At 38.2% G+C, this 15,885-nt stretch overlaps 1 protein-coding gene across 1 annotated transcript in view; it reads left to right on the top strand.

Moving 5' to 3' along the window:
* Nucleotides 1-15,885, top strand: part of LOC150083034 (poly(A)-specific ribonuclease PARN-like) — a 504,128-nt gene that overhangs the window by 236,871 nt on the left and 251,372 nt on the right. Inside the window, exon 9 of the mRNA XM_090376989.1 lies at nt 14,501-14,635. Within this exon, the coding sequence (XP_090233115.1) occupies nt 14,501-14,635 (135 nt within the window). The remainder of the gene's footprint in view (nt 1-14,500; nt 14,636-15,885) is intronic.

Genomic DNA, 15,885 nt, shown 5'->3' with positions numbered 1-15,885 from the left:
TAAATTTTGAGGCTTAAGGCAGTTTAAAATAAGTTAAATTTGTGATGTTTGTATGAACGCAGAATTAAAATACGGAATTAAAACATGCTCAAGGAAGTAGAAGTGCATAACTTCGTCCCTGGTTGTCAATGAAGAATTAATTTAAACTTTAAAAATATGAGACCGGTGAAGCCAAAAGTCACGAACGACCAACTTTTGTATAAATGTCATCAGTTGGCAATACTAAAGTAAGAAGAAAACGCGTGTTTTAAAGACTTCTAAGTTCCCATAATGCACTTTGTAACATGTGGGAATCTCAAGTGCGGGAGATTCCAGACCGGGGAGAGGTTGGTGGGTAGTTTCGTATTTATGACATCAAGCTTGGTATTACGGCGGCACCATTCTATAAAGAGAGCTTCGTATTGAAAGATTTTGTAACTAGATTTTAATTTTACGATTGTAATGGTCGAATCTACTAAAGAGTTGTGGTTGTGAGAATGTACGTGTTGTGTGAGTTCGGTACTGGATTGACTAGTCCTGAAGCTATTATAATGGTAGTAAGCCCGTGTGTTGGAAGTTTTTGTGGAACCATACTTTGTGGTAGTGCTCCCAATGTAGCATGCATTGCAACCTTTCTGACACTTAATTAAATATACAATATTGTTCATGTCATTTATTGGGTATTTGTGTGTTTCTTTATAGGTATTAAAAAGTGACCCTAACTTATTGTATGAAATAAAAATAAGTGTGATATCAGTGCCTGCGAACACTTGAGGGACTGTCTGGCGAGACTGCTGTGATAGGAAGAATAATGCACGTGTTCCCTTTTGTGTTGTGTTTGGATAAGCTAGTGACATTATTCTTTGCAATGGAAATTATGTGTTGGATTAATTGAAATGGATATTTCCTGGTTGTGAACTTTTTTGTGAGATATTGTAATTTGGTAGATAAATCATCTTGTGAAGAACTGTATTTTATAGCGTTGTGAATTTGATTATAAAGGATGATTTGAAATGTGAATATTTCCCTGTGTGTGTATTTTTCCTGTAGATCCGTGTTCCTAGTTTGGTGCCTGTTGTGTATTTTGTAAGGTTAAGGAAATTGATTTTGTTATCGACTTCTGTTTCGAATGTGTATTTTAATCTGTCATGTATTGTGTTGAATTTAATAAAGAGATTATCAATTGTAGTTCTGTTTCCTATTAGAAGTATGTCATCTGCATAACGCATATAAAGTTTAATCCCTGAAGGGTAAGGTTGTAGTACTTGGTTTTCGATAGTTGCTAAATAAATCTCTAAGGGGACTGAAATTCCTAGACCCATGGGGAGGCCAAATATATGTTCAAATATTTTGTTTTGAAACCAAAAGTGTCTAGCTTCAAGTAAAAATGAAGTAAGTTCTAAGATATTATTAATGGAAAGGGAGGTGCGGTTGGCTAAAATGTTGTAAATCATTAGGAATTTGTGTAAAGCTTGTAGTGTGAAAGGTAAATGTACGTTTGTATATAAAAAAACAACATTGAAGGAGGCTAAGATGTATCTGCTGGAAATTATAGCAGAATTTATTTGTTCAAATGCTTGATTTGTATTGCTAACTTTAAATTTTGAAAATCTTGTGAGGGGTGATATGATTTTTACTAAAAAGGTAGATAGGTTGCTAAAGCAGACTTCTTAAAAGAAGCTATTGGTCTTAGAGGGTGGCCAGGTTTATGTAATTTGGTAATGCTGAACATATGTGAGAGGATGTTATTGTGTATACCGATTTTTTGTATCGTGTGTAAGTTAATTTCTTTATTGGATCTTAATCTCCTTAAGATAACGTCAAGTTTATTTTTTAGTTTGGAGACGTTATATGTGTTATCGATTTTATAAGTGTCTTGGTCGGAGAGGATGTTCCATTTTTATTTAGCAACTATCAAAAACCAAGTACTACAACCTTACTCTTCAGGGATTAAACTTTATATGCATCATGCAGATGACATACTTCTAATAGGAAACAGAACTACAATTGATAATCTCTTTATTAAATTCAACACAATACATGACAGATTAAAATACACACTCTAAACAGAAGTCGACAACAAAATCAATTTCCTTAACCTTATAATATACAAAACAGGCACCAAACTAGGAACCAGGATCTACAGGAAAAATACACACACAGGGAAATATTTACATTTCGAATCACATCACCCACTTAGTACAAAAAAAGCCATCCTTTATAATCAAATTCACAACGCTATAAAATACAGTTCTTCACAAGATGATTTATCTACCGAATTACAATATCTCACAAAAAAGTTCACAACCAGGAAATATCCATTTCAATTAATCCAACACATAATTTCCATTGCAGAGAATAATGTCACTAGCTTATCCAAACACAACACAAAAGGGAACACGTGCATTATTCTTCCCTATCATAGCAGTCTCGCCAGACAGTCCCGTCAAGTGTTTGCAGGCACTGATATCACACTTATTTTTTCTTCATACAATAAGTTAGGGTCACTTTTTAATATCTATAAAGAAACACACAAATACCCAATAAATGACATGAACAATATTGTATATTTAATTGTCAGCAAGGTTGCAACGCATGCTACATTGGGAGCACTACCACAAAGTATGGTTCCACAAAAACTTCCAACACACGGGCTTACTACCATTATAATAGCTTCAGGACTAGTCAATCCAGTACCGAACTCACACAACACGTACATTCTCACAACCAAAACCCTTTAGTAGATTTGGCCATTACAATTGTAAAATTAAAATCCAGTTACAAAATCTTTCAATACGAAGCTCTTATTATAGAATGGTGCCACCGTAATACCAAGCTTGATGTCATAAATACGAAACTACCCACCAACCTCTCCCCGGTCTGGAATCTCCCGCACTTGAGATTCCCACATGTTACAAAGTGCATTATGGGAACTTAGAAGTATAAAACACGCGTTTTCTTCTTACTTTAGTATTGCCAACTGATGACATTTATACGAAAGTTGGTCATTCGTGACTTTTGGCTTCACCGGTCTCATATTTTTAAAGTTTAAATTAATTCTTCAATGACAACCAGGGACGAAGTTGTGCACTTCTACTTCCTTGAGCATATTTTAATTCCGTGTTCATACAAACATCACAATTTTAACTTATTTTAAACTGCCTTAAGCTTCAAAATTTATTCCATTTAGCTTATTATCCCACATCTACAAGTTGTTCACAAGGGTTATTACCAACAGATTAGAAAGAATACTTTGGGAATCAGCCGAAAGAGCAAGTTGGCTCTAGGACGGGATTCTCAACTATGGATCACCTTTATGTAATATCACAGCTAATGGAGAAAGCAAATGAATATAAAACACCATTATGCCTGGCATTTGCGGATTATGAAAGGGCATTTGACTCCATACAGCATAAGGCAATGTTTCGGGCACTGGAAAGACAAGGCATAGATACCCCATGTATTATGATTTTGAAGAAAATATATGAGAACACTACCTCCTTTATTAGACTAGTCAAAGACAGTAGCAAATATATAATTGAGGAGTTCGACAAGGAGACATATCTCCGAAGTTGTTTACAGCTGCAATTTAGGAAGCTTTCAGAAGATTGGACTGTTGCAGAAAGCAGTCAATGTCAATGGGGCATAACTAAACCATTTAAAATTTGCAGATGACATTGTGATCATAAGCCATGATTCCAAAGAATTAGAGGATAATCTTAATCAGTTATGCAGAGTTAGTAAGGATTTCGGACTAAAGAGAATATGGCTAAAACAAAAGTAATGAACAATTATACCACAGAAAGGGATTTAATCATTGAATGAGCAGTAATTGAAAAGGTGAATTCGGATAGTTATTTGGGACAATCATTAGCTGTAATAATAAATAAATGGTTGGAAGTCAAGAGAAGAATAAATTTTGGAGGGATAGCATTCAAGAAATATAGTCACATACTTGAGGAGCAATATCCAAATTTGTTTGAAACATAAAATAATGAACCAATATATACTCCCTACCATGACTTATGGAAGTGAAACCCTCACCAAAAGAGTGGATGGAAGAGAAACTTAAAACTACACTGCAAAGAAACGAAAAATTATATTAGGAATCAGACTGTTAGATAAGAAAATAAACACATGGATTGGGCAGCAAACACAAATAAAGGACATTCTTATCAAAACTAAAGAACTAAAATGGACTTGGGCAGGACACATCGCTCGAAGATATGATAACAGATGGACTAAGAAAATGCAGAATATTACCCAAGAGGAGCTAAACGAAAACCTGGAAGACAACATAGATGGACAGATGAAATTCACGAGTTTGTGGGAAGTAAATGGATGGCCATTGCACAAAACAGAAGGAAGTGGAAAGTTGCTGGAGAAGCCTTCATCCTGCAGTGGATTTAAAATGGCTGATGATGATGACGAATATAGATATGCCCACAGGATTCGTCAGACCAAATAACAGATCACATGTTATTTGGTCCAGTGTTGGTGCTGACATGCCCATGCAGGGTGCAGTTTCTTCTCTCACAGTGAGCAAGGTACTCGTGATGGTTGTCAGTTGCCATAGTCTGTACAAATTAATGTCCAGTGCACTGTTCATGTGGATAATGATCACTATTTTGTCCTTCTTCACCAGTATGTGTGTGATTAAACTTTGTATATTTTTCATTTATATCTTAAGATCTGATTGTGATAAATGTATAGGATATATATATATATCAACAGAATATTCTCCAGGTGGATTATCTGTTGGTAAGAAAAGTTGTTTTCTTTTTAGGCCTCTCCAATGAGAATCTTACCATTTTCTGTTCGTCACTATTGTCTGTTATTACACTGCATAGGTGCCACAGACATAGCATTGGAGACCTGGTCAAAAACTTGGGTCAACCACCATGGTTTGATTGTTGCTAATTTGATTGGAGTTGGGATCCTCTCACCCCACTGACTGGATGTGTGTGTGGGACTGGATGGGCATGTTTCCAACCATTAGATTCAAAAACTGTGCCTCATTCTTGTGTTTTTAGCACTGCATGCCAAAACACAAGACCCCCCCCCCCCATACTATATAGAGTAGAGTGGTAAAGTACCATCTTGGAAACTGTGCCTTCGACAGAAAAATGGGCAACACTGTTGTCTTCTATGTCCCTGAAAATCTGCAGGCAAAAGTGTCCCAGGACTTGTAGGACCATTTTTGCCAGCCAACTTTCCCCCATGCAGAATATCGCCCACACTTTTGCCTGCTTGCTTTTCAGCAGCTAATCGTTCAGACAGTGGCATTCTTACCATTATTCCTTTTCTTATGTGCTCCTTTCAGGCTGTGTAGACAAAACGTCTACACAGCCTAAAAATTTCTGCTAATTCTGAAAATCCCAATTATCTGGATTTCTGCTGAAATAACTTTGTAGTGTCTGAAAATAATATAGAAACCATGGATACCAAACTATTTCATGCTATCAATCATGCATTGTTCCTCCATACCTGGACATTCCACCAAACTGCACACAAGGCTGCAGCCAACTGAAACACTTCCAACTTTGACTACCATTACAGAAGGGATCTGCTTGAATAACAATGACCCCAATAATGACAAGCTCTATGACCTTGCCATCCCTGAAGGTACCACTGTCTCTCAAATGATGCAGATAAGAACCAAAGTTCATAGCCCAACAGACCAACGAATCATCTCTGCTATGTGAAGCAAGTTTATTAATGTATGGACCAAAGTGGAGGTGGTGGTGGTGGTGCTCAATCTGCACATTGATAATGAGTGATACAGGGCCCAAATTGATGTTCTAATGGATGAGCAGAAAACAAATCAAATGCCACAGCATCGCACTCATTCACTGAGGTGATGAGGACCTCAACAGCAAAACCATATACCCTGCTAATGGCAAAGCCACACATTGCATCAAATGGTTATCATCTGGTTTCACCCATTGAAACTAGCGAGGTGGTTAAAGAGGCCAAGCCGACCGGGCTAGCCGAGTGGGTAAAGTACCTGCCCGGCAACCCAAAGGTCGCGGGTTCGATTCCCGCCTCGGGCTTGGATCAAAGTACTGCAAAAACCTTGGGAGGTGCAATATGGCCACAGAAGCCGATGCGCCAACAACTACCAAATCAAAAAAAATATAAATAAATAAAGAGGCCATTACCACCAAACTTAAAGCCCAAATGAAAACACCATGGATCAACGCATCCACAAAATGAGGAATCCAGAAATTATTATAGAAACATCTGCCAGGAAGGAGGCTCAAGATATCCTCAGCAAACCTGAAGTCGCAAAGATCAGACTCAGAGAGGAGGACCCTAAACTCAAAGTCCTCTCCATCATTTTTGACACAACAAGATGCTTACTCCTGATGAGCTCCCAGAAGAGTTTCACCAGCATAACCTTCAAGACCATATCAACCCCTGAGGGCCTGCCCCAGAATGTATCACTAAAGTAATCAACCTATCAACAATGTAATCACTGAAGTATAAACTAGGAACCACTTCCCAGTCCTACAGTGCTTTTAGTGCTGTTGGCGCCTCCATAGCCAGGTGGGAAGGAGTAGCAGTACATAGCACATGCTTCTTGATTAGACCAGGGTTCAAGCCCGTCACCACCAAATACGGAGGATGCGGAAAGGTCAGGGAATGACCACCGCATATCCTGGAGCAATATGGCCTTAGTTGCTAATGCTCCTAAAAACAAAAAAAAAAAAAAAAAACCCAAGCTTCTTGATTAGACTGGGGTTCGAGCCTGTGACCACCAAATACGGAGGGTGCAGAAAGGTCAGGGAATGACTACCGCATATCCCTGGATCAATATGGCCTTAGTTGCTAATGCGCCTAAAAACCAAATAACAACAACAGCTTTTAGTGCTTAAAGTTTTTGCACAGCACACACACATATACACCCATGCTCGGACTGTCTCCACCTGTGGTCACTGTGCTCAGAGGGGCATGAATATAAAGTGCTCAAATCGCATCCAAGAACCTATTGCGCAGGAATTCATCAGGGATTTCATATTCTCAGTATATCTGAAAGCAAAGCATCTTCGCTAACAGAAAACCAACTATAGCAGTATACCATAAATAGAAGAATTATCCAACACTTAAATTCCTACAAATAAGTGCCCAGAGATAGCTGTAGCAGATCAAATCAAGCTAATTGCTGAGGAGCAAGACATAGATATCATCTTAATCCAAGAACCCTATGTCCACTCTGCTAATGTATATGGTTACCCCTGTACTTTTGCAAAGTGGGTGTAGGGTTCCAGCAGGAGCTGTAGAGTGATTGAATGCTCTGTGAATACTCCCTAGGCTGTCATCATTGTCTGCAACATCCATCTTATAGTCACCAAGTTAAACTCCCTATGCTCTTCACTTGGTGTATGCACACACACATGTCCTCAGAGCTTTGTTCATTCCACTTCATGTCGCTCTACACACTACCACATGAGGACATTGATACCTCAATACAATGCATAGAAACTGTCTTAACTTTTATCTCCATGGCAAAACTGCTCGTTGGCATGGATGCACCATTTGCCATTCTGCCCTGTGACACAGCACCACCCCTGACAGCTCAAAACCTCCCTATTTGCAGTAGCATGCTCTGGGAAAGCTCAGTAGGCATAACTTTGGTGCCTTCTGCCATCTCATGTTTCTTCCAGCATTGACATGTATGCAAAGCCTGGAACTACCTTATACTACAGGGAATCACCTCACCTCACTGGAAATTATGGTATGCTGGTGGCCCAGAGCCACCAGCATACCATAACATTTTTCACTACAGTATTAAAACTGCCAGTTGGGAACTATTTACCACTGCCATTACTTTTCACCTCCCTGAGGATAATCAGGACTCTGATTATCGTACTATGCAGGGTGAACATTTAGCCCTTTCACAGCCTGCTATAGATACCTACTGGGAAACCTATATATATTTCCACAATAGATACACCAGACTAATCAGAAATAGGAAAAAGGAATCCTGGTGCTCCTGGTCTCCACCACTCGAAATTCTGATTCTTGGGGACTTGTTTAATACATTGTGACTGACAAGCTCCCCAGAGGTGAAATACTTGACGTTACTCTCACTTCCAATGACACAGTGACCCCTACCTACTCTGACTTAGTCTCTATTATACTGGACTCCTCGTTCCTGGGGAGACACTTAACCTAACTCAATGCACAAATCCAAAACTGCCTTCTGAATGAGCAATATCATAATTTTAACATTGAACTTCCCTTCACCATTGAGGAACTCAACACTGCATTGGATAAAATGAGAGACAAATGCCCCAGACCTGATCTTGTAGAGGCTGAGGTCTTTCAAAAACTAATAACCATTTGCCCTAACTTAGTGCTGGCCCTCTACAATAATGGCTTCAGGAAGGATTCCTCTAATGCCTGGTAGACTGCTATTAGATTAGATGATATTAAATTACTTTTGAATAATCCACAGAAGCTTCCCCACCAGCCCAGATCCTATTGTCCCATTGCTCTTCTCTCTCTCTGTCTTGGGGAAATTTTTCAAACATCTTTTCTTTTGAAGAAGTTGTTTGAAGAGCTGCTCCAAGACAGAGAGAAGAGCAATAGGATGATACACTACAACTGATGTTGTTCATCGGCTACTTCAAACTGCTGCCACAAGACCAGAGAAGTATCTTCTTGCCATTACTATTGACTTCTGTGGGGCATTGACAATCTCTGGTGGCCTTCTATCCTCAGACAAACATTTACATCATGCAGAGCTACCTGGAAATCTTTCTCATGCCATAATAGCTACCTCTGCAATAGAAACATCAGGGTAGTAACAGCCTTCCAGAAAGTCATGAACTATCTCCATGAGATGCCCACATGATCTGTCCTTGGACTGTTCCTGTGGGCTGTTGTCCTCTTTGAGTTCCTCTACATGGATTTGGGCTAGGTGGAGAGGTTCTGTTGGCTTTGCTGATGATTTTGTCTTGATGTTTCCTGCTAGCATGCAAGCCCTCCTAGAGGATAGGGCAAACACTGCCATTACCCTGCTAACTTGTTGGGTCAGAAATGTATAATGTTCGAAATACCTGTCCAGCTGAACCTAAATGGAATTAAGGCTCAACTGGACAGGTATTTCGAACGAACGGAGGGGTGAAGTGTATTTTTTATTTTTTGGCTGATGCTGCATAAGCTTGCTTTCTTGCATCATATGTCTCTGCTAATGCTAATGCATGCTCAAGATCTCCACAGACAAGATGAAGGCCATCCTGCTCAAGGCCAAGTTTAATATACGGAGACTTTCCATCATTAAAATTGACTCAACATCTGTTGGGCTGGTGCCTAAAGTTCTATCTTGGAATAATAATGGACTGCAACCACACCTCCAATAATGCAACCACACCTCCAATAATAAAGTACAAAATTCAGGAAGTTCACTGCTCTTATCAGACACATCACTAGGGCTGATTGGCCCCTCTGAGGCAGAACTCTCGTGATACTCTACAAGGCAGTTTTTGTGGCCATTGTTTCATATGGTGCAGGTGCACCAGGCACCAGCACCATATGAAACAATATGAATGTTCTTAGCAAGTCAGGCCCTGACTTGCTAAGAACATCCAGAAGGTTCACTCCATTCAGCGTATCACACTGCTTATGGTCATGTGTGTGTGCCGCATGATTAGCATCTAAGCCCTCCAGGTCCTGACAGACACCCCTCCCCTGAACTTGGAAGTCATCCATATTGACCTCAACTACAGACACCAGAAAACCATTCCTACAACTGTTCTCGACTATGCCTTTGATCTAGCAAATGACTTCAATCAAGAGAAGAGGAAGATCAACCAGCATCATCTGAAATGAACAGGTACTTTGCATATCGCTTTACCGACAGATCTCACAGACCCTTCATGCTGAGAAGAGGCTGTGCAAGTAAGGCTGAACCATATGAAATCACTGAACCATCTGTGATTAGTGAATTACAGATGACTGTTTATTAGAAAAACTTTTGAGCATAAAGGCAAGTAAGGCTCCTGGAGTTGATGGCATATACCCTGTAGTTTTGAGGGAGAGCATGAGGGAATGTATTGAACCATTATAAGTTAATTATGAGGGCATCTTATGACTCGGGAGATTCCTTTGGATTGGAGATGTGCCAATGTATCGCCAATACATAAAAACCATTCTAGGAATGAATTTGGTGACTATAGATCATTTAGTCTGACTTCAGGGGATAGAAAAATCTCAGAGGCAGTGATTAAGAGTGCAGTCCAGGGGACATTTAGATAGATATGGCATTCTGAAGGATACACATAGCATGGCTTTGTTAAGGGTAAATGAAGCTTAACTAACTTAGTAGGCTATTTTGACACATTTACTCATGAGCTGGATTTAGGGAATAATTTTGATATAGTTTATTTGGATTTTAGCAAAACATTTGACTCTGTTCCTCATGAGAGGTTGCTGTATAAGCTTGAACAGCTTGGGATTACTTGTAAGATTCTAAGATACCGGGTGGCTGCAAGGCAGAAGGTAGAGGGTTGTGATTAATGGATATTCTTCAGTTTATGTAGTGTCAGATCCTTGAGGGACCAAGAACTGATCCTTGAGGAATTGGTTCTTAGACTACTATTGTTTCTCATTTTCATAAATGACATCAACAGATAGAAGGCATGATGTGAAAATTTGCAGATGACGTAAAGATTGGCAGAGTTGTTAATGATCAGTGCCAAGCAGCGTTCCTTCAGGATGACTTGAACAGAGTTCAGAGATGGTCACAGAAGTGGCAGCTATGTGTTAATGCTGCTAAATGCAGTTTTACTCTTGGTTAATAGCAGCTCACAAATAAATTATACACTTGGTGGGGCTGAATTAAAAACAGCGAAGAAGAAAAGGGGTCTGAGAGTTACAGTATGGGCAGATATGAAGTGTTCTTAACTGTAAACAGGCAGCCAGGAAAGCCCATAGTGTCCTATTGATGATATCGAACCTTATCCTGTAGAGATAAGGAGGTCATAATCCCACTAAGGCAATTGTAAGACCACATTTTGAATACTGTATTCAAGTATGGTGACCTCATCTGAAAAAAATACATAGAGCTTCTTGAAAGGGTCCAAGGATGGGCGACTCAAATGGTTGAGATTGGCAGAAGGATGGCTATATGAGGAAAGACTGATTATGTGTGCTATAGAGCTTGGCAACCAAGCATCTCCGAGGTGACCTGATCGAGATTTATAAGTCTCTGAGAGAGATTGGTAAAATGAATGAAGGTGAAATCCTTACTTTCTAAAGAATTTCAGAACTAGGGATTATAAATTCAAATTACAGGGCTTGAGGTTTAGATTAGATTGTACAAAGTTTTCTTTTAGCTGCCACTTTTTGATAGCTGGAACAAGTTTCTCTCACAGGTAGTTGAGGCTGACAGTTTAAATAAATTCAAAGTTCAACCGGATACTTACCTGTGTGCTGTTTTTTCCCCCCCAGTCTAGCAAAAGCCTATGGTTTCCTTGCATTATATGGCGATTACTATTACATTGGGAATTGTACCAAAAAATTTATTACTCAAGTCTATCACAAGCCCAAAGCTTCTTTCCTCATATGCACCAGGACTGTTGGTCTCCTTCATTGGCCATAGATCTCTTATTTCTAAACCGGCTAGTGTGACAATCTCCAGTACTACTGTGGGTCCCTAGAGGGCTGGGACCACATCCTGTACCACTCTCTGCTCTATGAGGACGTTAGAGCAAGGTTCATTACCTCCATCTGTGCTTTTACTTCCAGAATGGAACATTTCTTTATTATTGAAATGTTAGTAAAGTAAAAGTATAGTAAAAAGTACAGGATAGTAAAAGTACTTTATTGATATTTGCCTAAGAACCTTCACTCACCACAAACTATCTTTGGACTATTTCTGATGTACCTGGTAACTCCTAGCCTCTAGTGAATGAAACCTGATTTACACACATTTTAAACCACATTGCTAATCTTTCTCTCTTTCATGGGACTTTACTAAAACTCAGCTGTCAACTACAGAATCTATCTATCATTCTATTCCAAAGCAGCTGTCATCTCCCCCCCCCATTTCAACTTAAACTCAAGTTGTTTTGTTTGTTTTGTTATTTGGTTTTTAGGAGCATTAGCAACTAAGGCCATATTGCTCCGGGATATGCGGTGGTCATTCCCTGACCTTTCCACATCCTCCGTATTTGGTGGTGACGGGCTCGAACCCCGGTCTAATCAAGAAGCGTGTGCTACGCACTGCTGCTCCTTCCCACCTGGCTACGGAGGCGCCTACTCAAGCTGCCTACAACTGTCTCCTTGATTGCTCTGTGGACGTGACGTCACTCAACTTTTACACTCATTGTCACAACTTGTACCTGGATTTGCTAGAACAGCTATTAAGGGTATCTTCAACAGTTATCTTGGCTTCATCCAGACATGACTTATCACCTTGACTTCTTCCGAATCGACTCTGTCAGTGAGAACCAATTAGTGCCTTGTCTAATACAGGATGGCCATTTGGCAATCTCGTGGGGCATTCTGCTCCTGTTGTACTTTGGGCCTCCTTCCCCTCAGTAACCTACTTTCCTTTTTCACTTGGCCCTGGCCTATTCTTTCCAGTGGCTGCCTTCACTACAACTACCCCTTTCTCACCCTCTTTTCTGCCTATTTGACTATCCCCTTGCACTCCCCGTCTAAACAAAAAAAAAAAATTTTAAATATTTTAATTTTTTTTGCATGCACTATTCAGGAAGCTGAGGTGACTCTGGTGGGGCCCAACCAGAGCTCATACACCTACTACCTGATCCACCTCCTTGTGGTTCAATGGGCAGTGGGTGGGACTTTGCTAAGTGGCCAGAAGAAAAACATAACCTAAACACAACTTTACACACAATCACATCCATTCTGGCATCTACAAATAGAAAATTAATAAGTAATTAGGGCATTTTACAAGAAATTAACCTTGGTAATTTCTTGTAAAATGCTCCAATATCGATACTGTGTATTACATTTCTATTTTTAACAAATATAAAATAGAAAATTGGATAAAATAAAACTAAGAAACTGATGTTTGTTTTTATCTGATTTTTTTTTTTCTTATAATTAATAAATTAAGAGATTTTTTTTTAAATTTTTGGCAATTTGTTTTGATAGTTTCTAATAAACTTTGAAGATTTTTTTTAAAATAAAATGTGAAAAACATAGTGTTTTAAAAATTTTAATATTTCTTAGAACTTATAATTTATATAAATTAAGAATGCTCCTCTTTTTTAAAAAGTTCCAAAATCTTAACTCTCATTGTTTTTGCTACAGATGTGGTGCCACCACTGCCATGTTAAAATTAACGAGGGCAATTACTAGAAGGGATAAAGTGAGAAGTTAGAGGAAGGCAGGTGTGGATACAATAAAACAAGAGAGACTGAGGTGGTTTAGACATAGCAAGAGAATTGTAGAGATAAACCAGTAAGGAGGAGTTGTGGGGGTGAGTGTTGACCTAAGAGGACATGGTGGAGGTCATGGAAAGGGGACACGGAATAGGAAAGAAGGATCTTCACCCAGGGTAGAAAGGAATGGTGTAGGACTCAAAAAGCCAATCCAAAGTAGGTGGGATTATTTTATAGGAGACAGAAAGATGAAAGGCTATTATGTATTAAGCTATAATATAAAAGTCTATTATTAGCAAGCTACTTTATTGAATTAGGATTTAGCTGTTAGCCAAATCCTAATTGGGAGATAGAGAATAGGCTAGGAGACAGAGTAGTCATAAATGGACATCAATCAGGGTGGATCAATGTGTGTATGCATTTCTGATCTCTGCATATAGGATCCCCATATGAACACGCATAGAGTGCTGTGAACTCCTCCTGTTTGTGATTCGTTTATACTTTGACGAAGGGAGTTGAGGGAAGTTGTCAAGATTTTCTGATTATTTAAAAGTAAGAACAGTAGTAGTTAACAACTAGAACCAGTACATTTTGCTTCTGAATGGCAACTGAAGTTTTAATGCTTTTAAATGTAAAGTGCATTTATGTTTCTTAGGGTGAATTAGTGTGTTTGTAACATAATCACAGGAGTAACAGTTATGCTCAGTGCACGAATGGAAACATTTTAGGTTTGGTGATCAGTAGACTTCATTGTGAATTCCTAAGTTCATTGTGTTTACTTAGCAGTTGAAAGTCTGCTAAACATGGAATGTGGTCAGCTGCCAGATGAATTTTCAAAAGCATTAAGTTGTGTATTGTTTAACTTGACAATCTTATTGAACCTATTTGCCATCCAACAGTGCTACTTGAACCCATTTTCCATCCAAGTGATACTTAGAGAACAAATTTCATACTTGGGGAGAAGAGAACCTTGAACCTTAACATTGTCTTGCTTTTAAGCAGCCACATTTTGGGCATTCTACTTGTATCAGTTTTCACAGTTTTTTTTTTTTTTTTCTCTATTGCTATTTCATTTTTAATAATAAAAATTTCATGTAATTTTTCACATTACTTAGATATCTGTTCACTCTAATATTAAGAACTTTTTACATTGTTTCCATTAGATTGAGTTAGAAGAAGCAGTTGGATTTAGAAGAATTTTGGAATTAATATCCCAATCAAATAAGTGTATAGTTGGCCATAACATGATTTTAGATTTGCTTCATGCATTAAGTATATTCTCTTCACCTTTACCTGAAGTAAGTTAAAATTGTTCAGTTCTTTATTGTTTAAATAATGTAAAATATATTTTCATTTAGCAATAAAGACAACTTGAATGAAAATAATTGACTTATAATTAGATCTCTGTTATAAATACTTAAAACACCACTTTGTTAATACAGTGAAAACTCAATATACAGTTTTGTATGTCTTGAATATGATACCTCCTTCCCCCCACCAAACAGATATATATATATATATATATATATATATATATATATATATATATAAACTGTATTTTATAAATTTTTTTAATATATCTGGTAAAAGTAAACACATGACCTTAAAAACATTCTTATTATAGTGAACTCTTGTTTAGAGCTTTTGATTGGACTAGCCCCAAAGAGGACTACAAGCAGGACTTGCCATTTTGGACACTGTTTTTCATTTTCATCAATATTTTGGTAGATGATATTGATTTCTTTAGCTCTCCTTTTTTTTTTTTTTTTTTTTTCCAGGTATGCAAAATGAAGGAAAGTTGTTAAAATCTGATTAAGTGATGCCACTAAATGTGTCGGCAAGTTAGTTAGCATTGCTATCTGTCACTATGGCTTTCATTGTTGTGGCCCAGCTTTCATTCCGTTTTATCATTTGAGGTTTTGTTTTCACTGTTTACTTAATTTGAGCAATTTTCAAGAGGATACTTAACGTTTAGCATTTGTTTCTGTATGTAGGGGTTGTCGTTAAAAATTTTGCAAATGATACACAACTTTTTGGTTTGTTTTATTTTATTTTATTTTAATTTTTTTGTTTTGCCTGAAGCAGCCTTTCACATGTGAAAGGCATGCTTCATGTTTCATATTGGAGCTGGCTTTCCCTCTGCATGTGTTATGGCCATGTTTTCTAGCACATGCCATCCCATTGTGCTCAACTTTAATGGCAGACTGTGTCAAATTTTTACTGTAACATTATAGGATAACTTGTGTGTGTTTTTACAATGGCCCAGGAAGATATCCCACACAGAGGAACAAAAATTGAATGTTAGGTTTCCTCTAAGTGACTGGTATATATTCAACACTGTTAATTGTAATCACTTTACCAAAGCTGACAAGTGTAGTGGGCTGCAAAAATTTTCCACGAGATGCAGCAGTAATATGTGCAGAATCTAAACCAACCTGACTTTCTCTTATATAAAATAATACAGCTCTGATAAAAAAAAAAAAAAAGTTGCTTATTACTTGTTAATTTTTGATAACAGCCAAAGGGGATACCCCACAGAGGAACAAAG

The sequence above is a fragment of the Mastigoproctus giganteus genome, chromosome 7 (assembly GCF_048544385.1).
Source record: "Mastigoproctus giganteus isolate SK-2022 chromosome 7, ASM4854438v1, whole genome shotgun sequence".
Taxonomy (NCBI): Eukaryota; Metazoa; Arthropoda; class Arachnida; order Uropygi; family Thelyphonidae; genus Mastigoproctus; species Mastigoproctus giganteus.
Note: the sequence above shows the minus strand (reverse complement) of the source record. Positions and strands in the feature narration are given on the sequence as shown.